The following is a 24,525-nucleotide window of genomic DNA, read 5'->3' on the forward strand; positions in this document are numbered from 1 at the left end:
CACCAAGACCGCAAGTGACGCTTAGGATGCCGATGACCAGCTACTCGCGATAGAAACGGATCTGACCACGCAGATCTTCGTCACCCTCCACCAACCATACAGGGACCCACCTCCAACCCACGTCTGCATCCCATCCCTCCTTTGGCCTGTGGCGATAGTCGCTGCCGTACATGAGCAAGTCGCCAACACGCCTAGCCGCTTGCACAAGCCGATCAGCGCGCTTGTTGCCCAGGACCTGATCACGCGGTACCCAGCGCAACTCGACACGTACACCTAGGACCGTGAGGTCGTAGATGCAGGAGAGCACCTCCCTGATGATGCGCTCAGACGACCGGTCTTCCATGCTGGCGAAGCTTTGGACGTCAACCAAACTAAGACCAGTGAGGCCACGGTGGATGTTCTGCAGGGCAGGTTGGCTGTCGGTGTACACGGCCACGGTCGCCACCGTGTTTCTCCCGCAACCTTTAGCAGCATACGCAATCTTGAGAGCATGGAGAATCGCCATGGTCTCTGCGTAGCTGGCATTGATCTGCTCATGGGACTTCGGGAACAGCACTGCTGACTTGTCCGTCCATGGTATGTCGTGGTTGCGGTTCTCCTGCCAGGTGATCGAGAATCCGGACGGTCTCTGTAACTTGTCGACAGGGCAGCCGGCATCCGTCCACATCACGAGACGATCCAGCTCTTTGCGCCGCTCGAACTCCTCCTGCACTGCGATCCCAATCGCCCGCGCGTGGTCGTGGTGGAGCCAGACGAGGGGCCCGCAGATGTCCCCATCCTCCCGGCGCTGCGGAACACTTGACTGGGGTTGCCGCAATGGCGGCGGCACGGGGAACGCGTAGCTCGGGGGAGCTGGAGCGGGAGCTGGAGCGGAAGTGGGGGCGGGAGTGGGGGCGGGGTCGAGGGCGGGGTCGAGGGCGTGAGGGCCGGCAGAGCCGGCGGAGGAAAGTTGGTTTTGGAAGTTTCTATATGCGGTTACCCGAAAGGGGGGGGAGGGAGTGTTTCCAACTTACGGAGTCATTGTCGGAAATAGCTTTGGATGGGGAAAGAAAGAAAGGAAAGCTGGGGCGTGGGGGAGAGGACTCTTAAGTACCAGAGCAGAGTGACTGCTTTACATGATAGTGAATGACCGGAGCATTCACCCTCGAGCTCCCAGTCACCTTGGGGAACGCCACAGTATTGCCGCAACGAGCAATCTCCCCAGATACAGTCACCCTCGAGACGAAAACAAAACAAACAAGGGTTGAAACTTCAGCGAGTTGAGATACCAGAAGACGTCGAGACGAGAACGAAAACATCCAAGAAGAGGATATGGATACCAAGAAGACATCATGAGGAGAACGGAAAGTCCCAAGAGAGGATGTGGACACCAAGGAGACGTCAAGGCGAGAATGAGATTAGAACATGAACACCAAGAAGAGAATATAAATACTAATAAGTCTCCACACCTACAAAGGCGGAAGAACCTCTCTACAGATCGGGCACTGCAGTCGATACCGCATCCAGCCCTCCAAGCACTGGCTATGGAAGATATGGCGACAAGGCGTAACCATATAAGCGCGTCTGGCCAGCAACCCGCCACCAAGGCCCGCGCCAGCACTTCCTTCCGCATCGCCCGCGCCGGCCGCAACCACCGGGACCTCGAGATCTTGCATGCAGATGGCGCAGTCGAACTTCTTCTTACCCTTGTCCCTCGACTCGCCTGCCGTCGTCGCCGTCGCCGTCGGAGACGCGGCCGTCACCTCTTCGCCCGCAAGGATCTTACCGCCCGATGGCAAAGTCGCGCCTTCCTCGTCGGCACGCAATACAGGGTGGTAGTCGTAGGCTGGGGGAACCCAGCTTTCTTTCACGAAGAAGCGTGGGCCTAGGTGCTCCTGGCTGACGAGCGCGCATAGCTGTAGCCAGACCCAACCGCAGATAACGGCCAGGAAGCGCAGGTCGAGCTTGATGAGCAATATATTGCTGGAACAGGCGTAGAAGTAAGCGAAAGGTGTCAGGCGCAGGACGCTCTGGCCGACGACAAACTCCCAGCGCATTGCTTTGCGGCAGTTACGCATGACGTTCCTATAGATTTGCGGAGTCCAGAACGAAAAATAGATGAACGTGATGATGTTGCTGTACGTCGAGCGAAGCGAAGACGGCCATGTGGTCGCGTGGAGAGAGAGAAATACGAGGCCAAAAAGTAGCAGGTAGAAACGAAGATAAACTGCCCCGAACCCATTTAGAGGATTCCGGGCTTGATTGGCAGTTGTGTTGGCGTTCGCCTGTGCTTCATTGACTTCCGCGTCGACATCTTGATCTGACGGGATTATGATGGGCGTCGCTCCGCTGTTGATAGCCTGCCGCGCAGTGACGGGCAGTGGCAGCGAATCTGCCCCAGCAGGAGTGATAGTCGGTGGGGCAATTGGCTGAGAGGGAGTCTGCGTACCGGTACCGGGCTGCGTGGGTGCAGGGGATGGTGTGGCATTTGTGGACACAGCGCTCTGTCTCTGAGCTCGTTCACGCTCCGTTGCTTGTACCGTCCACACTTCCTTCATGAATCCCATGCCAAAGAATATGACGGATAAAAATGCGACGTATGCTACAGCGAGCAGAAGGAGAGTTGTCGACTCCACCTGCATACCAAACAGGGCAAATCCGAGCAGAGTAAATCCATCGCCCATGGCGAGTAAACCAAGAGTATGGAAGTTGATGCGGCTCCGTGTAGAGGGTGTTGATGCTTCCTTCATCTGTCGTAGAAGAAGCAACAACTGAGTGGTTATAACACCAGCATACATCAAGACATGGTGCCTAGCTCTGATGACATAGCTTTCCGTCTTAGGCCCCTTTAGATGGCTTGCCTCCACAGGAGGTTCATCTGGCGGGCCTTGCGATTCGATTGTGAATCCACAATCCGGGGAGAAAGCAACCATAGACATGGCCGTCTCCGGGGCAGTGCCATGAAACGGCTTGTAAGGGAATCTCAGTTCATCCTCCAGCGCTTTCACTGCGTCGATGCTTCCAGCCGGATCTTGCTTGGCAAACGAACCGAGCTGCATAGGATGCTGTTGGAGATACATAACGTACTCGCAGTGCGGTACGGAGAAAAGCTCCTCCCCCTCCATGTCGGATGACCATGGGTTTAGATCCTCGAGCACTCCAGACTTTTGCTTCTCAATGGTCGTATTTAGAGTGTGATTCAAGAGTTGTTTGCTGAGGTCAAACTGGTGTTTGGAAAGGGCAAGATGCGGGAGGCCAAAAACGCCATCAAATCTAGCGTATATTAGTTTCAATGAATCGAGTTGGGTGTTGGCATGCTGCATACTTTTCACTTGTTGTGGTGAGCACGATAGCTCCAGTGTCTACCAGGTGCACTCCTAGGAGCCGCATTTCCCACCAATTCCCGTACGGCGTGTCTTCACCGAGCGTTATCCTCGCATTAATGGCACGGACCGAGTCATTCCAGACATCTTTAGGGTCTTCCTTCTCCTTGAAATGTATCCTGATATCCCCATTTAATGCGCTCACGTTGCGATTCCAATCCTCCGAGGAATACGTGTTATGTGGTGTGATGGCGGACAGGTTCAAATGCGGGCCGTCATAGTTCGCCGTACGCTTCCAAGTGCCCTGGATGAAGCCGGTAACGTTGTGATATACCGCAGGATAAGCCGTACTGCTTCCGTCGATCAAGCCAACCGTATCCTCTCCTAGCACATATCTCGTCTGTTGTCTAGCCTTGTTGCGAACCGACTCCAACAAGCTCCAATGTAAGCCATGCTCCTTCCTGAACCCAGTCAGGTTCAACCATTTATCCTCCTTTCCATCAAGATAGAAGTCTCCAAACGTGGAGTTGTTCAGTGTTTCGAGAGCGGCGCGCTCGCGGTCGACAGTGCGCTCAAGTCGGTGAGACTCGCCGGGACTCGCAGGATCAGGCGTTAAATAGAGGAATAGGAGGATGACCAAAAGGAGGACTAAGGGCGGAGGGCTGGCCATCTATCGTAGCGTGGTTGTTGGCGGCCCCATGAGTGGGTGTTAGTTCATAGGGCTGTTGTCGAGCTGCGGGACGATGCCGCGGCGAAGCGAGTGACGGCATCAGGGTCATGCGTAAACCTGGTCACGGTCGCCGTACTTGCGAGCACGGCCGGCACAACACCAAACGCCGTGACGCCAAACTCTCCCAACCAAACTCATCGATTACCTATTCTACTGCTGCTTTTTCCAAATGCCCCAGCAAATATGCTAATCCAGCACACGCTAACCCAGAAACAGGCTGATGATGGAAGCCGCTTTGCGCTGATGGGCTATTGCTCTGGCCCAGGTTTCATCGTGACTCTGCAAGAAACAATAGCAAGCGCATCTCTGGATACTTGCTTTCCCGCATGCCTACAATGGGCACAGTACATCTGAGCCACGGCAGAGTGGCATCAGTAGTTCGGTGGTTTTGAGCTGTAAGGAGACAAAATTCGCTCCAAGTCCGCTTGCTGTGGGCCGGCTCACCCCAAAATGACCAACCAACACGGATAGCCTCATTTCGATTTGACATCTTCCTGCTGTTTTAATTCCTTTCTGAACATAAGCAGGGGTCTACTGCTATGATGTTTTCTGTTCCAAAGTGTAACTTCTTAGTATTGTTCTGCACTAACCGAAAATGTACGTTGATATTGTTCTCTGTCTTACACTTCAGGACCCCTTTAGAATTGTCTGCGTGGGATTGTCTCCTTCATCTTCATTGCTCTTCCTTTTATCTTCTTTACAATTTGCTTGTCTTCTTTCCCAACTTCCTCCAAACAAGTCGTTTTGCTCTTTCTCGATCTCTTTGCGAATTTGCATTGAAGTCGGAACCTTCTCACACCATCTGGGTTCAACTGGATTTCGACGAAAATCATGGCAGATCAGTCGACCTCTACGAAATCGACCGGAATCGATCCGTTCAACCAACAAATCACCATAGTCACCGAGCACGGAGAGAGCGTTGAGCTCTTTATGTCGGACATCCACAACCTTACGCAGTATGCCATCAAGGTCTGCATCAACTATGCAAGTCAACTCGGAGCCTCCTTTGTCTTCCTTCTTCTCCTTTTGGTTCTCACCAAGCGCGAGAAACGCCGTTCTCCAATCTTCGTCTTCAACATTCTGGCTCTAGCGGTGAACGTTGTCCGCTCGGTCCTCCAGTGTCTCTACTATACCAGTCCTTGGTACCACCCATACGCCGTCTTTGCGAACGACTACTCTAGAGTTACACGCGGTGACTATGCCACTTCTGCCACCACCGTTATTCTTCAGCTTGTTCTTTGCATCTGCATCGAAATATCTCTCGTAATGCAGGTGCACGTAGTCTGTATCACCATGGAACGAACTCGTCGGTCCGCGGTCATGATCCTCTCTTCGTTGGTCGCGTTGACCACAATTGGGTTGCGATTCGCCCTAACCGTTGTCAACGTGCAATACATTCTGCGCGACGAGGGCATGGCCTTTCAGCAGAGGATTTCAAGTGCTGCGAACATCAGCACGTCTGTCAGCATTTGGTTCTTCTCGATTATTTTCTGCGCCAAGCTTGCATTTGCAATCAGGAACCGCCGCAGGCTCGGTCTCATCCAGTTTGGGCCCATGCAAATTATCTTCGTCATGGGATGCCAAACTCTAATCGTACCATGTAAGCCATGTCACTGGCACTGCAAGCTGAAGTTTTAATCTGACCATCGCGCATAGCAATCTTTTCCGCTCTGCAGTATGGCACAACCACGCCCTACCTCGGTTCGCAGGTACCCACCGTAGTTGCGATCTTCCTGCCTCTTTCGGCCATTTGGGCCTCCGTCTCGACGAATGATCGCAACCGAGCCTCGCGCGGCCACGACGCCCACCACAAGCTGCTAGGCAACTACAGCAGCGACAGCGGCATGAGCGACACGCGCAACAACTCGAGCTCGTCAACTCGTCCACTCACCGCTCGCCTGTCGCCTGCATCCCACAAGACGAGCGAGACGTACACCACCTTCAGCGAAAAGAGGGAGGACAACCTGGCCTGAAGGGCGGCTCGGCAAGCGCATGCACGCACGGGAACCTGCTCGAATTAAGCAGGCATAAACGATGATGGACAATGGGCCGCGGCGGCTCAGCTCACAAGTGACAGTCGTCTTTCTTTCTCAGTCATTGGCTTCTGCTTTGTCATCCCCTCCACCAGTTCTGTCCTTCCACATAGCATTCCTTCTCTGGCGTTTCGAATGCATACTCCGTACACCTCTTCCGTAGCAATCCAGGCCCCCTCGCTGCCATATGGCATCATAATCGTCCGACCGCGCAAGGATAGACCCCGTCCGCCTCACTCGCAAGCCAGCAGACGACGACTCTGCAATCCTACACTACAGTGTACAGGTACATACCTACCTAGCTACAACGGCAGAAGCAGCAGTCAGTCGCAGTCAGCAGCCCAGCCCGTCCGCAAGCGCCGCACTACGCACCCTGCCCCAGGACCCCCTGTGCTCCAAGCCGCGGAGCGGAGCCAGGAGCTGGCTCCGACGAACCACGGCCATGACCGAGCCCGGGTCGGCTCAGCGCTGCTCCCGCACGCGGCCGTTAATCGTGTTCGCGCCCCTGCCCTGCCTGCCCCAGTGCCCTGCTCTGCCCCGGTGATCATGCACGCTTCTGGCCGGCGGTGCATGCGAACCGCCCGCCAAGCCCGTGCCAGCGAGCCGCCCCTTGCCGGCCGTCTCGCGCCTTTCTGCTTGGCGCCTCCGCCGTTACGAACCGCCCCGTGCGGAAGGTTGCGCTATGCGGCGCTACCGGGGGGGTTGGGTGGGAGGGTAGGATGGATGCACGAGGAGGGGTGGGGCGGGGAGGGCCAATGGCGGCGTGGGCTGCAGAGGGTGAGGCTGCTGCTGGGTTGGCGTGGGCGTATTGGCTCTCGATGCCGTCTGCTGCTGCGCTGGCTGCACGTGGGGTATCGATCCTTGCTGCCCTAGGGAGGGGCCTGCTGCTCATCTGCTCATCGTCCTGCTTAGAACTCCTCCGCGCTCTGCTCGATCGCGACGGCCCTGGTCGCCGAGCTTGGTCATCGTCGTCTTTGCTGAGGGAGATGCGATGCGCGCCGACGCAGGGCGTATGTACGTGTATGTACGGGGTGCAGGAGGCAGGAGCAGCTGCCTAATCCTCCATCTGCCCATCCATACATCCATCCATCCACCCATTCAGCCAGCCACGCAGCCCGTTCATCTACGCATCCCCAAAACCTCCCCAAACCCCTAGCGCCCTGCCAGGCAGCCAGCCAGCCCAGTGCTGATTCCCCAGCCGCGCCGCACCGCACCCTCCGTCCGCATTCCACCCTCACTCCTCTCCTCTCCTCTCCTTTCGTCTCCTTCCCTCTCCCCTCCCTTCCACCTCCCGCTCACGCTCTCGCCTCGCCTCCGTCAGCACCAAGCACATATACCCCGTACCTACCTAGGCACAGTACAGAAAAACTACGTATGTATGTACCCAAGCGCCGGCGCGGCAACGGCGCCAATCCCCTCCCTCCCTCGCTTTTCCAGCTGTCATATATCACTATCAGCAGCACAGGTATCAGACCCAGACCCAGCATCCCCGGCCATGCACTTGCAGGCTTGCCAGGCCCGCACGCGCTCGTGCCTGCGTGCGCGTGCATATGGTGTACATACGTATGCACATAGGTATGTACATAGATACGCACGTATGTACATACGTGCACTCGCGCGCGCACGCGTCGTGAAACGCGCAACGGGCGGGGGTGGGGCAGCAGCTAGGCAGCGGGGCCCCGCAAAGCCCGCGCGTTGCGTGTCTCCACTCCTGCCACTATCCACTATCCACAGTTCACTGTCGACAGGCTGGGAGCGCGCGAACGGCTGCTCTTTGGCCTTGGCCCCCACCGCATAGCGCGTCGCTGCTGCCCGTCTGCCCGCGAGCGAGGTGCAGGGGGAAAGGGCCGAAGCGTGCGTGCGCGCTGCTGCCTGCCTGCCTGCCTGCCTGCGGGCTGCGTGGCTGTGTATGTACGATACCTAGGTACTGTACATACGTACGGCATCGGAGTGCTCCGTTCTGCCAGGTTTGTATGTACCTGCCTCGACGCACGCGCATGCGTGCAGGCGGAGCAGCGCTGCTATTCTTAGCGCACGAAGCGAGAGGCCGAGAGCGAAGACGGCTAAGGGAAGAGCCTTGTATGGGTGGGCAGGTGGCGTAGTATGTAGCTCGTTGCGGCTGCTCTGCCTTCGTTGGGTAGTAGCTGCAACCCAGGCGCTGGTGCTGTTGGGTTGGGACAAACGACCGCGACGCGCTGGCGCAGGCTTGGGTCTTAGAGTACCTTAGGCGTACTGGTGGCACGCAGGGAGCGTGGCGTGCGTGCGTGCGACGGCGTGGGGGCTACATACTCCTAGGCTGGTGGTTTGGCTAGCTAGGTAGATGGAGAGATGGATAGATATGGCGCGCGCCCTTGTATGTACATATGTGTGTACGTAGGCGTGCGTCGGAGAGAAGGAGGCAGAAAGTGGAGACGATGGCGATTGAGATCCGATGCGCAGATACGTAGGTGGCGACATGCGGCCTCCGTGTTCGCATCTGGCTGCGCGCATATGTACACTGTACACTACCTACCTAGCTACTGTACGTGCTCCACACTCGAACGTATATACCTGCTTACCTACCCGTATACAGAACACCTTGCCCGCTTTACCGTTTACGCTCTTATCGAGCGCAGTACGTACGTACCGGTGCAGGTATACATACACGCGCGGACGCACTCGTCCATACCTCCGCCCCCGGGCCAGACCGACGTAGGTAGGTAGGTACGTATGTATGTATGTATGTATGTATGTACCCCTCTTTCATCCCCCGGCCTTGCCCCAGACCAGACAGCACACACCGCCCACGTCCGCGCGCGCGAGCGAGTTGCGGGCACGATCGGGACAAACCGAGCGCGGAGAGCGTGCGTGCGTGCGTGCGCACCCCGCACTGCTCCCCGCATCATCTCCTCCTCTGCCGCCTCGACCCCGCGTCAGCAGCAGCGGCAAGCGTCCACGTCCCCTCCACACCACAAACCACACCACCGTCGCCGCTGCCGCCGAGACACGGCAAACCTGCCGTCGCAGCTCGGCAGAGAACGGCCGAAGGATTCGCCCAGAGTAGCCAAGGCCCTGCCATGTGGTGGCGGCTTGCCGCGGCGTGTCGGCTGCTTCACCGACGCCTGGGCGTCCTGCCCTACGCCGCTGGGCCGGGAGGGGAAGAGGGCGCGCCGATCGCGCTCTGTGTGTGTGTGTGTGTGTGTGTGTAGCGAGGGGTCTGCTTGCGCTGGTGGCGCTCCTCTGCTTTGTCATCGGTGTCTGCGATGTGTCTGTGTGTCTGTATGCCAGTCAGTCAATAATGGTTATCCAGCACATACGCCTGTTGACGGGCGTTCATGTGCTGCCGCTGCCGCTGCCTCGGTCGGCCCTAGGACGAGGAGTAGAGTGTCTGCCTAGGCCGGGTTATGTGAGACGAGCGCTATTATTACTGTGCTGATGGAGCGGGTCAGGTTAGCGGGCGGGGGCGGGGGCGGGGCGGGGTGAGAGTGAGAGTGAGAGTGAGCGCGGGTCAAGGCGAGTCGAGGCGAGGCGAGTCATTGTGTGCGCGTTCGCAACGAGGTTCTAAATTAGGCGTTTATGCCTGGGGCCAAGCGGAGAATTCGAAGGAATCGGGGAGGGGGCAGAACAAAGTGGAGACGGCGCTGCAGACGGGTGTGCGGGCGGCTTGGTTTGTTTCGCAAAGAGGGTGTTGGGCTTGGTATGTGGTGTTGGAACTTGGCGGGGTCCACTATCGAGGCGCAGTTTGCAGTGAGGGAGGGAGAGAAGAGGGGTTGTGTGCGTGAGAAACTGTTGACTGGACAACCGACTACCCGTGGTTGGAGTGTGGGTTCCTGACCCAGACAACGCCCCCGGCCTATGACGCGGAAAGGGAGGGAGCTCGAATCGATCGGTCGGAAGACCGCGACTTCGGGTTGCGGGTGGGACTGTGGAGAACGAGAACATGGAGGGGTCACTGCGGCACGCTGGCTCGTCATGGTTATGTTTTTTGATCATCTTTTTCTGATTCTTCTGCTTATGCCTCGAATCCTTGCCGTAGTGGCCTGCCTGTCAAGCGAGAGATGTCGATGGCTGCAAAATAATACTCGTTATAGTAATGTCCTTCGTCTACGCGGCCTCTTGGCTATCTAGCTGTCGGTGCAAGCTATGTGCTATGCCGCGTACTGCGCCCGGGGGACGCTGTGGTCGGGATATCATCGCTCGTGGAAAAAAAGGAAACGTAACTCCAAGGAAACAAACCCCAAATCTAAACGCCTGTAGTTCCTGCGCCTTGACCACCCATGTCATATGCAATCGTGATTTACTCCGATTCCTGGGCGGAGTCGATCTTCTCCTGAGCGGCCTTCGTAAGCCTCTCATACTCACGCTCCATGCCATGCTTGACCGCCTCGAGGACATTGTCCACGGTGGCCTTGGGAGTGAATTTCGGCTTGGTTCCCTCCTGGTAAACGCCTGTGCGGACAAGAATCGAGTACCATGTGTTCTCGGAGTGCTTGTTGAACTCATTGGTGCCGCGAATGTCAGACTCCGGGGTGTCGCCGACGAAGTAGACGGTCTCGGGAGGCTGGTCAATTCCGTGGACATCCTTGCGCCACTGCTGTAAGAGACGAGTAGCGAACTGGAAAGTACCAATCTGAGGCTTGCCGAAGGCGGTGGTGTTGAGTTCCTTGCCAGTAACGGCCCTGAACATGGCCTCGAGAGACACACGAAGAGCACCCATGCCAATGCGAGCGAGGTCGTGAGATGCACTCCAAATAACATCGTTGTGAGAGAAGAAAACCGGCGGGCCCTCGTCGAAGGTCTCGGAGCGGGTACCAAGGCGACCGTTCTTGGACATGAGAAGATCCAGGATAATCTGCTGGTCCGAGGCCCAGTCACGGCTGTCGGCAAAGACGAAGATGGCTTCAATGTCGAAGTTTTCAAAGTCGCGAACCTTGGAGTTCTCCCACTCCTCGGGAGTCAATTTCCTGAAGGGGGTAACGTCCGGGTTCGTCTTGATAATGTCCCCAGGGGTGACGACATCCTTGAAACCGTAACCTTCGGCAACAGTGCGGCACTTTTCGCCCTCACCGCCGACGACAAGAACAGTCTTGTACTTGTCGGCCATCTCCCTCATGGGAGTGTGGCCACAAATGAACTGACCGGGAGAAACCTCCATCTGAAGCTGCTGGCTTAGTTGAATGCAACGCTCAGCCTCAGTCTTTCCGCCGCCGTTGGTGACGAAAATGTAGGGACTATTTTGGATTAGCTCCGTCTCTGACCCGTAGATAAACAGAAGTAAACTTACACCTTGATGCCATATTCGTTCTCGCCATTGAGCAACTTCATAGCCTCGATAGCCTCAGGGATGACCTTGCCTCCACGGATCAAGACGCCGTCAATATCAAAGGCGTACGCGAACCTGTCCGTGACGAGGGTCTCCCTGGGCGACTCTGGGGTAGAGGTGGAGGACCTATCGACCGCATTTCTGGCATTCTCCATGGCAGCCGCAGTCTCGTAGCCGTTCGACGAGGCCATGAGGTGGGCAGGGGGCACCACAACAGTGGCTCCAGTCCTTGCCTGAAGCTGTTGGCTGGTAGCCATGTCGGAGCTGATTCTGCGCAACATGCGCGGCCTCGGAGGGGCCAGAGTCTGAGGGGTTGCCATTGTGGATGTTTGTTTGTGGTAGACAACCGAGAAGTGAATAGGATGTGGAAAGCGCTGAGGCCAGATGAAAGCACCCGAGGTTTTTGGAGGACAAGCGTGGAATGAGAAGTAGCGCTGGGGAGCACCGAGATATAAATGTGTGAGAACAATGGAGAATGTGGTATTGCCCAGACACGCTCAGGTGCGGAGAGAAAAGTGGATCGAGTGGAGTGTATGTTCCTTAACCAGGGGAGAAGCACATGGGAAAGACCAGGTAGAGGAGATATTTATCGATGATCGGGATGAGCAATACCGTGAATTTGCACATGTCATTCAGCGGCTTGATAGAGTAGTGTAAGCTATCCCTGACAGGTGGCCTCCGCCTCGACTGCGTTATTAACTCCACATTGTTCTAGTTGGTGGTCCGGTTCTGCAGAGGTGAAATGCGCTAGCACGAGCCTTATCGGCACAAGGGCGAATGCAGGCTTGAGATTCGTCATGATAGACGCCAGGGCTATGGCCGTGCGTCAATGACCTCAGAGTGCCTATGGAAACGTTGCTTTCGCCCGCTGCCAGGCCATCAGGCGGCTCAGAGGGCGGTGCTGTTCCGTAAACCCTACGAGTACGGCTCTTCGAGAACTTCTTTTGATGGACGCTCACACCGCGGTAGGCGTGCCGCTAGTTTGCCATCTGGCCGTAGCATGGTGCAATCGGACCTAACGTCCGAGACAAGTGTGCCGGCGTCGCAGCGTCATGAGTGATTGGGATGCCGAGCGGTGCACGGTCAACAGCCTTAATCTGCCGTCGCTGTCACCTTTGTGGTGTTGATGACCCACAGTGACGTCGAGAGGCTCGCCTGCCCAACCGTTTTGGGATCGCCCACAGCCTAGACGCGCTCGCCGCTCACGACACAGCGACCCTTGAACATTATTTTTTCTCATGCATGCAGGGACTCGCCGTCGCCTCGTCAGGGACGGGCGGAGGGCTGCGCCCTATGCTGATGATGACTACTTCTGTCGCGGCTAGAGAATATCTCGGCAAGATGAGTCCGGGGGTTCGCTGGGGCGGTTTCAGGTCGCAGTCTGGGGACTGGGGAGACTCGTTGGCAATCGTTGCTCCTTGTCGCTTAACGTCCGCCCCGAGTTGCCCCTCTGTAGATCCGGCTCGTCCTGCACTGGCCGAGACGAGGCCTTACCAGGCACCTCCTCAGCCTGGATGTCACGTTGTAACGTTTTGACGCCGCGTGGTCGCTCTCAGCCGTTCCTGGCGGCTCGGCTCAGCTCGATGCTCCCTACAGGGTTGGGCATCGGGCTGCATGTGTGATGTCGTTCTGCTTACGCCCACGACTGTTAGGGTGTACTAATATCATATCTTGCCCTGCGCATAGCTTAGTGAGTAACTTTTCCTTATCGCAGTTTTTCACATGTCACGTACAGCGCATGCACTCCTTACTGCATTGTATGTGCTCAACGTCAGTTTGATGAAATGGGGAGTGATCCTTGCCAGTGAACGTAGCGCGCTGACTGCAGTCGATTGACATCATTGCGCATGGGGCAGTGCTAAGTTTGACCGCCTAGGCAAGAGGTCTGGTCGATAGTCGTGGCCAGTCTGCGACTTGCATTAACAGATTCGCTTGATGTATTTGGAACGTCAGGAACCACAGCGAAGTCCAGTCCAACAGAGTGTGAGTGAATTCCTGTCCCGCTGCTGCACAGAAACTGTACTCTACAGCATTCACTGTTGCTCTGGGTGTTGTTATCCGCACGCTCGACTTGTCCCTGACTAAGAGACAAGTTTTATCGATCGAGCGATCGAGATAAGCTATGGTGCTTCCGTCTTCCGCACTTTTCTTTACCGCCCATGAGGATTCATGGCCCGTGTACTGCCACACAGCCACATGGCTAGATTGTTGTTCGGCATCGGTGCACGCGATGCTCGTGTCTCAACGCGATGCTAGCATTGGAACACGCAGACAGTGTGGGCCTGTTGTTGGGGTCCACCCCATTGCGACCGTCGCGGATGGTCGGACATTTTCTCGCCCGGTGAATGACGTTTGTGGGGATCTAGAACGCGGAGGAACAGCACTGAAGGTGGGATTTATTTAGCGCAATCCTGGCATGGACGATTTACATTATCGCCTGGCATGTCCGCGATCGCAGTGTTTCCCGAAAATACCTCAGTTGATTGGTATTCATATTCCTGCTTGCCCTGTTACCGTCAGCTGGTGCTTCAGCACACTGGAGGTATCGAGTAGACAACCGAGTGATGACTTTTGCGAAGGTTGTTTACGTAGGTAGGCAGACATGCCAGCTAAGTGATCTACGAACACTCGCACTGCTGACTTGGTAAATCTTCTTCGACACAGATCGGTCGATGGGAGTTGAACTTGCGATGCCAGCCCACTGGTATACGTCAGGCGTCAGGAGAGAGAGAGACTGATGGACATGGAGGGGTTGATAACCAAAACTGGGCACAAAATTGGCTGGAAGAGGGACTAGGAGGACACTTGATGTTTCAAAAGGCTGTTGGGATGAGGTCAATTGATGGTCAAGGTAGGGAAGAAAATCAGCGGAATTACATGTAAGAAAAAGACGAGGGAGAACATTGAACACAGGGGCAATCACGGGAACATGCGAGGTGAACGCGTCAATGGACGCGTCCAGGGTTCAACCTTCGCTCCTTCTTGAGCTGCGTCACGTCGCATCCTCTGTGGGATGAAGATGAATTGGACTGGCGGGAGGCTGCAAAGGCACTCGGGAAACAAAGGTGGTCTGACCAAACGTCAAAAGCAACACTTTGCAAAAGCCCGCACACAGCTGCAGAACAGCACTCACCGTCCGTCTTCGTCTCCGTTCCGACCGATATTCCTGCAGCCGGGCGGTATCGCCGAGTCCGATATCCTGTCGTCGCACCAAAGCCAGCGCCCCCCAAAGACACTCGACCAATACGATGCGCTCGCTCCCATAACACAGCGTCTCAGCTCTCTGAAACCTCGACACAGGACTCGTAACTCCGACGCAGGGAATAACGCCGCGCGGGATCGTGCCGCTCGCCCACCAGATTCGACAAATAAGCGGCAGACAGATATCTCAGCAGATATCGCGGCGGTTTCGCGCAATTGGGCTAATGTAGGGCGAGAATCACCGCGTTTGAGGGAACAGGGCGCGCACCGCCGAGGTGAAACGAAAACGCGTCACCCTACGGGTATCGAAAATGAGGACGCACTGGAACGCGAAAAGAAAAGACTCTTAGCAAATAGCGACTGGGTAGGGCTTGCACCATCGAAGCCTTTACATATGCGCTTCGGCTCGAGTAAAGAGAAGGAACGTATTGGGAAGAGACACCGGATTGACGCGAAACGGAAGCTCACTAGTGCTCATAGAAACGACCGAGACTCATACGACATGCCGGAGGTGCCCAAACTCGAAACATTCCTTGAAGACACGCGTCGCGGTCCCTTTATAAGTGGAGCAATTGTAAACGATTTAGAGGATATCAGGATCAGGATCGGTACGGAGGCACTCGCGACTCAGCAGTCGCCGTGGGGGTACGAGTACGAGTCGCAGCAGCCTGCACGCCTTGATACACAGTCTGACGACATGCTTTTGGACGACGAGGAGCCACTACAGCTGGCTTTGGTGCACCAACAAAGCCACGGTGAGAGAGATCCGATCTCACATCTTTCATGGCCGGTAGAAGAGAATGGCGAAACAGCACCAGTCCATGTTGCTGGTGCCGGAGAAGAGCAACGAAATAATGAGCGCGACAATGATATTGATGACGTGGATAGGCTCTTGGAAGAGGTTAACAGAAGCTCTTCTATGTATCCTGCACAGATGCCGAAATCCGTCCTCTCAAGCAGCCACGATGCTGCACCACCACACACAGGCGATCGCCAAGACCGCCAGCTGAAGGATTCAGATATGTACTTCGAGAAGACTTGCGAAACACCGTATCCCATGCCAAGCAATGATTATCTAGGGTCTCCAAGGATGCAGGACTCAGTCCTACAAGGGCGCTGTCGGACGCCGTCTGTAAAACCTCCTCGTCTCTTCTTTAGGTCTGTCTCCTTTGAATCGAATGATCGCCTGAGCCAACTGGATTTGGAGATGTCACAAAAGGAGCCACAGCATGCGGGATCACCCGAGCAGCGCGTGCATTCAGGGACAATTGAGCAATTTGATGTCTCATGGAGACAGCTGTTGGAGCTCGCTTCAGACGGGTCATACAGGTCGCAACAAACCGGACCTGGGCGCTCCGAACCTGTCGACTGGAATGTCACCTCGAATTGCTGCGGCAATTCCGTCCACGGCGAGGAAAATGCAAGCCTTGATTCGGAGCGCGTGATCGACGAGGGGCTTGCATTGAATTGTCATGACCAGCACGAGGCGGCTCGCTCAGACGAGCCAACGCATGCGACCGCGCCTCACTCAAGCGTCGCGTACAGCACGTTGCCGCAAGCATCGGTGAGCATATCCGACGGCTCTTTCTCAGGGTCGCTGCCTGCGTCTCTTCGTCAAATCGGAACACTTGCGGAGGAATACCCTGCAGCACCTCCATTCCAGTGCGCAGCCATCGGCGATGCCGATGAGGAAGCGGCAGAAGCGGTATGGAAGAAATTCATCTTTGGAAATGACAATGGATATGAAGAAAGGCGCGCAACGCCCGAATGGGGGGTAAGTGCTGCAGGCGGGGCTGCAATTGAAATTGCGCCTTCTCTCCTAGTGAACCTCTCAGCGGCCGGCTCGGCTGCTCCGCCTTCGCCGCCTGAACGCGTGCATTCTGTCACTTTTCAACGCAATCTGCTGCCTAGCGGTGTGGATGAGACTGACCCAGGGCCAGCTTCACCGGAAGACGGCTTGTCTGCGCGCACTAACGAGGCTATCGCCCGGACGAGGCACGCGTCGCCGGACGGCACGGGCACCATGGTGGCAGATGATGGAATTGCTGGTGAGTCAGTTGGAGGCCAAGTCGCGCCTGGAACGCCCTGAAGGAGCGTTTACAAAGCCAGAGCCGTTCGGGCACGGCGTGGCTGGCGCAAACCGTTTTTTCGGGCCCGGCCCGCGCGCGGTGCCATCAGAAGCGGCGAGAAATGGGCAGTATAGTTTTTTGGGCCGTCCAGAGCATGATCGGCCGCTTAACGGCCCTGTGGAGTCGCTGGGGAATGTTGAGGAGCGGCCGCGAAAGGAAATTTTCAAGAATAGACGCACGGATGCTGGGGAGCGCGGAGAGGCGCAAGGGCCGATGAAGCTCACTTCATGCGAACCCAGTGACGGTCATGCTGCACTCTCTGCACCAGAACAAACTTGTCTTCTGCGTTATCTACCCGGCACGGCAGAGCTGGCGATCTTTGCTGCCCTTGGCTCATGTGTCAGGTCAGTTACGTCGCTGCGCATTCTTCGCATGACAGTGGTCCAGATAGCTATTGGGAAAGCCATTCAACATGCCCGTCCTGCCAACGTGCATTCTGCCGATGTGCCGAGCAGTTCCAATAGGCTGCGTCAGCGCGTTACAGCCGTCAGCGAAACGGCGGCTTGTCAAGTCCAGCTTCGGCGTATCGCCTGGGTCACGCGTCGCGAAGCAGCAAGCAAGCCAATATCATGGCGTGCTATCAATGCGGGGAGCGGGCAAGCGCGCCGTCCACCAAAAGTGCCCTGGGGCAGCATTGTGAGGCTCTCCCGCCGCTCGGGCAAGTCGCGCAGATTCCTGGCATGTTCGTGCGACGCAGAGCAAGCTGCAATCGCCTGACATGCGTGCGTGCGTGCGTGCGTGCGACGTCGATGGGCGAGGATGCTTCCGCCCCAACAACCCCCCGGTCAATATGCTTTGGGGCCAATGGCCATTGATATGGATCTTGGATGTACCGCGGTGGGGGCCAAAGGGCGGGCGACAGGCCTCGGGCTTGTTTGATTCGACGCGGGGGTGGAAGAGAGAGTTTTAGATAGTAAAGCTAGCATGGGCGGGGTCCGTTCGCGGTCGAGGGTTTGTTCATGGGGGCGGTTGGCAAGGCACACGGCGGTCCCAATTGAGGGGTAAGCATGCCCTGGCCTCCCGTCGGCTGTCGCAGAGCGTCGGGGCCTGCAAGTCATTCCAAGTTCCTTGTTGCCGCTGGTGCGACGGGCTGCCAAGACGTATACGACGGGTGGTTCGATGCTTTGAATAAAGTGCCTTCCTCCAACCCGGGCGCGCGGCCTCGGGAGCCGCGCGGGTTGCACGCAGCCGCCGAGCAGCTGATGGTCGCGCGACCGGCTGTCGAAGGGTTTGGCAACGATTGGCCGGGCCGCAGGCGTCACGAGATGATGATGTTTTGTCTACCACGTATAGATGGCAGCAACACACCGCCCAGGCAGAGCTGCAAGTCAGCCGACGGGACAGTGCGCAGGCAAGGCTGGCGGATTGTGGGGAACGGGGGGTTTAATTGGAGGTGGGCGCTCAGGGGGTTGTTCTGGCAAAGGCTTCCAGAAGACTGCGGGATCGGCGAGAGATTGGCGGACGCTCCCCCGGCAGGGCGGGCAGGGCACTCGGGCATCAGGCATTCATTACGAGGCTCAGCGAGCATGGGGGGTGTTTGGGAGATCCACAAGCTACCGCCGCGCCGGGGACGGAGCGATGACGATGGCCGTTCCAGCGTCGGGGCTAGCGCATTAGTGCGCGCCACGTGTGTGTGTGCGTTCCTGAGAGGAAGAGAGAGAGTTGAAGCTGAGTTGGATGGACGGAGAGAAAAGTGAGGCAGCGCAGCCGAGGGCAAGTTGCAACTTGCACTGCGCCTTGCACACCCCCAACCAAGCTTTTTTTTTTTTTTTTTCGAAATTGGCCCGCCAAAGCCGCCCCAAGCCCCCCCCCGAATGACGTTCCGTTTCGAAATTGTTTGTTCTCCTGCTCCTGCGCAGGGTTCGCCCGTCCATCTTATTAACCCGCTCTCCTTTTCGGCCGATTCTCCACGCTTCTTCCCGCGACTCGCGCCCACACACACAATCCCGCTCCCAGTCGCTTCCTGCCATTTTCTCACCACCACCACCTAACGTCGCCGTTCCTCCACCACTCAACCACCACCACCACCACCACAACCACCACACACACGCTGCAACCAGCCGCCGCCGCCGAGCCACCCCGATCCTTCCACCCCCCCCCCCCCCCCCCCCCCCCCCCCCCCCCCCCACCCCCCAGCCCGCGCCGCCGGTACGTCTTCTGCGCCCGCTCCCCGCCTGCATGCATCTTGCTTGGCTGCCCGCGCGTGGAGAGCTCATGCACGCTTACCCTATCTGACGCAACCTGCAGGCCCAGCCTCGCGCAAACGCATCGTCGACTCCCATCCCATTCAGCTGACCTGCCGCATCATTGCCCGCCCGCGCTTGATGCGCATCTCTCAATATGCGGTAAACACGACAGCCCCAAGCGCACTTCAGCAATCCGGACACCAAGTGGCTCGGTCGCACGACCAATCCTCCTTCAGTTTGCACGTCTATAATGCCGTCCCGTCCTCGACGCCTGTAGGGCCGTAGCTACCCAGACACCAGCATGACCACCTCCGCCGGCCCCTCGACACACGATGCTCCCGTCCACAATGGCGGCTCTCGCCCCAAGGACCCGTCGCCCAAGGCACCCTTCGCACGCTCGCCTTCCTTCCCCCAAGTCCCGCACAGCTTCAGCAATTCCCCCTCGCGCAACAGTCCCACCTCGAATCCCACCCAGTGGGACGCCGACGTCCGCGCCACCGCCTCCCTCTCGTTGCAGACCACCCCGGAAGGCCTCCAGCCCGTCCGCTACCCTTCCTCCTTCCCGTCGACCTTCTCCCCTCTCCCGGACCCGGCAGTGTCTCAGCCCACGTCGGCGCCCAGCGCCATGGCTGAAGCCGTCGCCCTCAGCAAGAGCCCGGGCCTCATACGTCGCATTTCGCGCGGCGCTCACAGCAGGCTGACGCGCCAGCGCGGAAACAACTCCAGCGCTAGGCGGGACCACAGCGCTGGCCCTGTGATTATGAGGAGGAGGAGCGACAGCAGGGCTGCCGACGCGCAGAGCGATGTCTCGGATCTGGATCTCGGCGGGAAAGGGCCGTGGGGTGGTGATGAAGAGGCCATCGAGGACTATGACGCGACGACTTCCCAGGAGAGCATCCTCAGCGGCATCAACGGACTGGGGATCAGCACCGCTGGCCGGTCGAACGCTCCTTCGTCGACGAGCTCTGAGGGTGGCGTGGGCCCCATCCGCTCTTCTCTCCTTGAAAAGGGCACCTTCCTTACCAAAGTCACGAAGAAGAAGAAACAACTTATGAAATTCCGCCTCGATTTCGACTCAGCAAAAGTATGCTGGGATCCCTCGAGGCCCTCAAAATCATTTTACGTCGATGACGTTCGGGAAATCCGCGTGGGGTCGGAAGCTAGGAACTACCGGGAAGAGTTCAATGTCCCTCTCGATCAGGAAGATCGATTCTTCACGATCCTTTACGCGGATCCCGATCAATCAAAAGGCAGGTCCTTCAAGACCATGCATCTCATCGCTCCGAACCACTGCATTTTCAATCTCTGGACGAGCACGTTGGAGTCTGTGTCCAGAAGCCGCATTGAGATGATGGCGGGACTTGCTGGCACGGGCGAAAAGACCGCCAAGACCCTGTGGCGGCGGACCTTTGAACGCCAGAATCTCCCCGAAGATGAGGAGAGGCTTGATTTCCCAAACACGGTCAAAATCTGCCGGAGCCTGCAGATCAACAGTTCTGAGGCGGCATTACGCGCTCAATTTGACAAGGCTGGCGAACATTCGGGCTATCTGCGGTATGGCCAATTTCTCAACTTCGTACGCCGGTTGAAGGAAAGGCGCGATATCAAGCCGATTTACGACTCTATCAAGGGTGTGAACGCGGATTTGGACATGACCAGCTTTTTCAAGTTTTTACGGGAAAGGCAAGGCATTGATGTGACCGCAGACCTCGACCACTGGGTTAGCGTATTTGAGAAATTCGCGCGGACGTCGAGGAACAAAAACCTCGCGTACCCTTCGAGCTGTGAGACCTTGGTGCCGGCTACCATGTCATTCCAGGGTTTCCAGTCGTTTCTCACCTCCCCTGCGAATCACGTCTTGGCTGTGAGCAAGTCTGAACCTTGTCTCCTCAACCGCCCGCTCAACGAATACTTCATCTCAAGCTCTCACAACACTTATCTCCTAGGTCGTCAAGTCGCCGGTCACTCTAGCACCGAGGCGTACATTGTCGCCTTGCAAAAGGGGTGTCGCTGCATTGAGATCGATTGTTGGGACGGCAGCGATGGCCGCCCCATTGTCGTGCACGGCCGAACGCTGACCACCAGTGTGCTCTTTTCCGACTGCATTTCCGTGATCGCCAAATACGCTTTCGTGTCTTCGCCGTACCCTCTCATTATTTCGTTGGAAGTCCACTGCAACCCAGAGCAGCAAGCTATGATGACCGAGATCATGAAACACCATTTTGGCGAGCAACTCATCAGAGAGCCGTTGGTGAACAACTCTCAAGTCCTTCCCTCGCCTGAGGAGTTGAGGAACAAGATCCTGATCAAGGTCAAGTCTTCTGAAGAATCGGACGAAAAGGCCGTGGTCGGCGAGTCTTACACCACGACCCGGCCCCGTCAGAGAAGCTTCGGCTCTCCCTTCTCCAGACCTATCACCATCGACAACTCGCCCATTCCTGACTCCCCATTGCTCTCGACCTCGCCATCAATGAGCCCTCCCGAACGCGCCGGCACATTTTGGTCGACCCCGCGAACCTCCACGACGTCAACCGGCGCGAGCTTCCACAGTTCCGCCGAAGACAGCGACAGCCCTCCTGCAATATCAGTGGACAAGAAGAGGAAGAAGAACAGCAAGATTACCAAAGTGCTTGGCGAGCTCGGCGTTTATACCCGTGGCATCAAGTTCTCTGACTTTAGGTCCTCCGAAGCTAAGACGTACAATCACGTTTACTCTTTCGCCGAGCGCACGTTTGACAGGCTCGACAACAGTGATGCTTGCAGCAGAGACATGCTCGAGGAACACAACCTGCGCTGTCTGATGCGCGTCTACCCTTCGGGCTATAGGATCAACTCGTCCAATTTCGACCCGATCAAGTTCTGGCGACGCGGCGTACAGATGGCGGCGCTGAACTGGCAGACGTACGATCTCGGTCAGCAGATCAACGACGCCATGTTTGCTGCAGGCACTGATCGAACCGGTTATGTCCTCAAGCCCCGGGAATTGCGGGAGCCAAAGCACCGAGACATCATCCTTGACGGCTTACGCAGGAAGCAGAAGAAGTTGGTCAAGTTCTCCGTTGAGATCATCTCGGCACAGCAACTTCCCAGGCCTAGCGGTATGCGCTCGGACGCAACAATCAACCCATACGTCGAGTTTGAAATGTACAGCGCAAACGACAGGGCTCGTGGCGCTGCCATTGGCGAAGGCGGAATGGACGCATCAGCACGGAATGGTGTCTCGGGCATCGGCGCACCCTTACGCAAGCGTACACAAATCATCGAAGGCAACGGCTACGACCCGAACTTCAATGCGCCTATTAACATGACGCTTGAGACCCGGTATCCCGACCTGGTCTTCGTCCGGTGGACCGTGTTCAACTCGACCGACGGCAAGAGCATCAACAACTCTAACGTGCCACTGGCTACCTTTACTGCCAAACTCAGCAGCCTGCAGCAGGGGTACCGCCACCTCCCGTTGTACAACACCAATGGCGAGGAATACTTGTTCAGCACCCTGTTCTGCAAGATCAAACTTGAGGATCACGTGGGAATCGAGGAGAACATGCAAATACACCACATTCCGTCGACGGACCCATCGAGCCCGTCGCAGGAGGCCCGGCCACTGGGCAAAGGCGACTTCCTCAAGCGTGTCTTCAGCCGTACACCGTCGGAGCGCAAGCGCCGCGAGAAGGAGAAGGAGGCCCGCGAACGTGACTATGGTGACGCGGTAGGCCACTTTAGTCGGAGCTCTACCTTTGACAAGTAGGACGCCTATCTCCTCATCTCCACATGACCCTTAATGTAACACCACCACCACCACACCATTATCATTACGGCCGTTGTCGTCACTACCATCATCATTCACCTTTGTTTGTCACACAGACAAACCCATCAAAAATCAATTGGCGTTCAGGGTACATCTCCTCGTCCCGTCACGAAACCGGGAAAGCGAGGAAGCATGAAATAGGGGCAAACGGGTTCTCCATAACTGCTTGTTTACCAAACGCACACACGCGCAAAAAAATACACGCACACGCACACGCACACGCACACATACATCAGTGGGGGTTCTCGTTGGGATTCCATTGCTTGCAGGTTGTAATCTTACGGCAAGCGAGAGAAAGAGAAGAGAAAGAGAGCCAGGGACAAAACCCCCCGCAATCGTTGCATTTTCGATACCCCCGAAATTTTTCCTTTTTTGTTGTTATGTCGTTATTGCCGTTTGTCGCTCAGGCGTTGGACCGGGGGGGGAGGCCACATGGCGCGCGGGGGGGACAAATCTGGGTACCTACTCTGGGGAGGGAAAGGGGAAAACACCGTGTGTCCGCAATAGATCTTGGTCCTTTGTCGTTGCAGTCATTTTTTCTCGCGCAGTGGTTTTTTGTTCTGTTCTTGCTGCCTTCTTTGTTGTCGTTATTGCGGGTGTTTTTTTGTCCTCTCAACATGGGGTCGTCGCGAGCGGCGACGATCTCTTTGTTTCAGAGTTTTTTTGTTTACACTTGTTCGATGCCCTCCCCCTCTCTTTTGGCGGTGGGCAGGCAAGTGGGACTCGAGAGACAGCCTTGACGGCGATCATGGGTTCGCGCGCCTGCGCACGCTCGAGCGCTCGCTAAACAGGCAAAGCAAGCAAGCTCGTCCACTGCGGGCGGGCGGACGGACGGACGCACATCCTCTCCCCTTCCCCTTTCCCCTTTTGTCAGGCTACGGAGATGGGCTTTTGCGCTGGCTGCAGGGGGGGTGTGTGTCCGTCCACTTTTTTTTTTTTTTTGTTGTGTGTTTGCTTTTGGTTGTTCTGCTCGGTTTTGATTTCCTATGTCGTCGCAGTCTGTGGATGTGTTTTTTTCCTTTTGTAAATCTTGCATTGCACCATCCAGCATCGGAGCCGGAGGGGAGAGAGGGGCGGGGCCACGCATGGGTTTTTTTTTTGCTGCTTCTTTTTCGATGCGCTTCTCCCGACTTCGCAAGCACGCACGCTTGCCTTCTCCACTACTACCTACGGAGTACATACGACGGCCTTCACCAAACCTCCACCTCTCTCCGCTGTTCATCTCCGCGCGGCCCTCCCTCTCCTTGCGGGCTTTGCCGGGAAGGCCTTGGGGGGAGGCCGCGCCCTTTTATTTTTTCTTCTCCACCAATTTTCTTTGTTTTTTCTCGCTTACTTACGCCATTTTTGGCTCTTTCTTTTTTTTTTTTTTACCCTCGCGCGAGCGCGAGCGCGAGCTTATGTGTACGTGCGCGCGTGCGCGCATTTACTTTTTTCTTCACTTCACTTCTCTTCGTCTCGTTACCGTTTTCCGCATCGGGCCGGCGCGTTTCCTGTTTTGACAGCGGGGCGAGCGGGGCGTCTTTTCGCGCAAGGCGTGGTTCTGTCGTCGTGCTCTGGCGGCGGCTGTTGTGTCATGACGAGGAGGGAGGGGGTTGTTGTCTGTGTTTTGTGTGTTCCGAGTGGCTTTTTCGCAGCGGGCGCGATGGCTGCGCCCCGCCTCGCCTGCCGTCGCTGTGTGTGTTGTGTGAGAGAGTGTGTTAGCGGGATCTATACCCCCTCGCGCGGCGGCGCGGGGATCGAGCGCGCGTGGCTTGCGGCTCGCGGGACGCGGGGGAGGGACTCTTTGGATTGGGTTGGGTCGGATCGGATCGGGCTGGGCTTGGTTTGGTTTTTT

General features: G+C 56.8%; 8 protein-coding genes across 8 annotated transcripts; 3 read left to right on the forward strand and 5 right to left on the reverse strand.

The window, feature by feature from the left end:
- Positions 1-40: 40 nt before the first annotated feature.
- Positions 41-1,021, reverse strand: K452DRAFT_309839 (uncharacterized protein; the record flags this gene model as incomplete). The annotated part of the gene is made up of 2 exons (XM_033543275.1): positions 41-965; positions 1,014-1,021. 2 exons carry the CDS (start codon positions 1,019-1,021, stop codon positions 41-43), a joined length of 933 nt encoding a protein of 310 aa, XP_033396444.1.
- Positions 1,022-1,448: 427 nt separating this feature from the next.
- On the reverse strand, positions 1,449-3,972 carry K452DRAFT_299450 (uncharacterized protein; the record flags this gene model as incomplete). Its single annotated transcript, XM_033542225.1, has 2 exons — positions 1,449-3,252; positions 3,305-3,972. The coding sequence occupies 2 exons, from the start codon at positions 3,970-3,972 to the stop codon at positions 1,449-1,451; spliced, it is 2,472 nt and encodes an 823-aa protein (XP_033396445.1).
- An 891-nt stretch (positions 3,973-4,863) lies between these two features.
- K452DRAFT_319617 (uncharacterized protein) lies at positions 4,864-6,242 on the forward strand (the record flags this gene model as incomplete). The annotated part of the gene is made up of 2 exons (XM_033544250.1): positions 4,864-5,632; positions 5,689-6,242. The coding sequence occupies 2 exons, from the start codon at positions 4,864-4,866 to the stop codon at positions 6,003-6,005; spliced, it is 1,086 nt and encodes a 361-aa protein (XP_033396446.1). The 3' UTR covers positions 6,006-6,242.
- Positions 6,243-9,517: 3,275 nt separating this feature from the next.
- K452DRAFT_50635 (uncharacterized protein) lies at positions 9,518-10,189 on the reverse strand. The gene has a single exon (XM_033546758.1). It carries the CDS (start codon positions 10,035-10,037, stop codon positions 9,606-9,608), a length of 432 nt encoding a protein of 143 aa, XP_033396447.1. The 5' UTR covers positions 10,038-10,189; the 3' UTR covers positions 9,518-9,605.
- Positions 10,190-10,341: 152 nt separating this feature from the next.
- On the reverse strand, positions 10,342-11,687 carry K452DRAFT_327522 (uncharacterized protein; the record flags this gene model as incomplete). Its single annotated transcript, XM_033544925.1, has 2 exons — positions 10,342-11,275; positions 11,329-11,687. The coding sequence occupies 2 exons, from the start codon at positions 11,685-11,687 to the stop codon at positions 10,342-10,344; spliced, it is 1,293 nt and encodes a 430-aa protein (XP_033396448.1).
- Positions 11,688-14,112: 2,425 nt separating this feature from the next.
- On the forward strand, positions 14,113-16,845 carry K452DRAFT_50648 (uncharacterized protein). The gene has a single exon (XM_033546759.1). It carries the CDS (start codon positions 14,381-14,383, stop codon positions 16,655-16,657), a length of 2,277 nt encoding a protein of 758 aa, XP_033396449.1. The 5' UTR covers positions 14,113-14,380; the 3' UTR covers positions 16,658-16,845.
- Positions 16,846-17,927: 1,082 nt separating this feature from the next.
- K452DRAFT_288817 (uncharacterized protein) lies at positions 17,928-18,492 on the reverse strand. Its single transcript, XM_033540733.1, has one exon. It carries the CDS (start codon positions 18,223-18,225, stop codon positions 17,956-17,958), a length of 270 nt encoding a protein of 89 aa, XP_033396450.1. The 5' UTR covers positions 18,226-18,492; the 3' UTR covers positions 17,928-17,955.
- A 338-nt stretch (positions 18,493-18,830) lies between these two features.
- Positions 18,831-22,863, forward strand: K452DRAFT_50689 (uncharacterized protein). The gene is made up of 2 exons (XM_033546760.1): positions 18,831-18,845; positions 18,945-22,863. The coding sequence occupies exon 2, from the start codon at positions 19,185-19,187 to the stop codon at positions 22,629-22,631; it is 3,447 nt and encodes a 1,148-aa protein (XP_033396451.1). The 5' UTR covers positions 18,831-18,845; positions 18,945-19,184; the 3' UTR covers positions 22,632-22,863.
- The last annotated feature ends 1,662 nt before the right edge of the window (positions 22,864-24,525 follow it).

Source organism: Aplosporella prunicola, assembly GCF_010093885.1.
Source record: "Aplosporella prunicola CBS 121167 unplaced genomic scaffold K452scaffold_16, whole genome shotgun sequence".
NCBI classification, from domain to species: domain Eukaryota; kingdom Fungi; phylum Ascomycota; class Dothideomycetes; order Botryosphaeriales; family Aplosporellaceae; genus Aplosporella; species Aplosporella prunicola.

What these genes read in the sequence shown, in the direction of transcription:
- K452DRAFT_50648 (XM_033546759.1), top strand. Translation starts at nt 14,381, where the DNA reads ATGAAGATGAATTGGACTGGCGGGAGGCTGCAAAGGCACTCGGGAAAC.
- K452DRAFT_50635 (XM_033546758.1), bottom strand. Translation starts at nt 10,037, where the DNA reads ATGATCAAAAAACATAACCATGACGAGCCAGCGTGCCGCAGTGACCCC.
- K452DRAFT_50689 (XM_033546760.1), top strand. Translation starts at nt 19,185, where the DNA reads ATGACCACCTCCGCCGGCCCCTCGACACACGATGCTCCCGTCCACAAT.
- K452DRAFT_288817 (XM_033540733.1), bottom strand. Translation starts at nt 18,225, where the DNA reads ATGCTCGCTGAGCCTCGTAATGAATGCCTGATGCCCGAGTGCCCTGCC.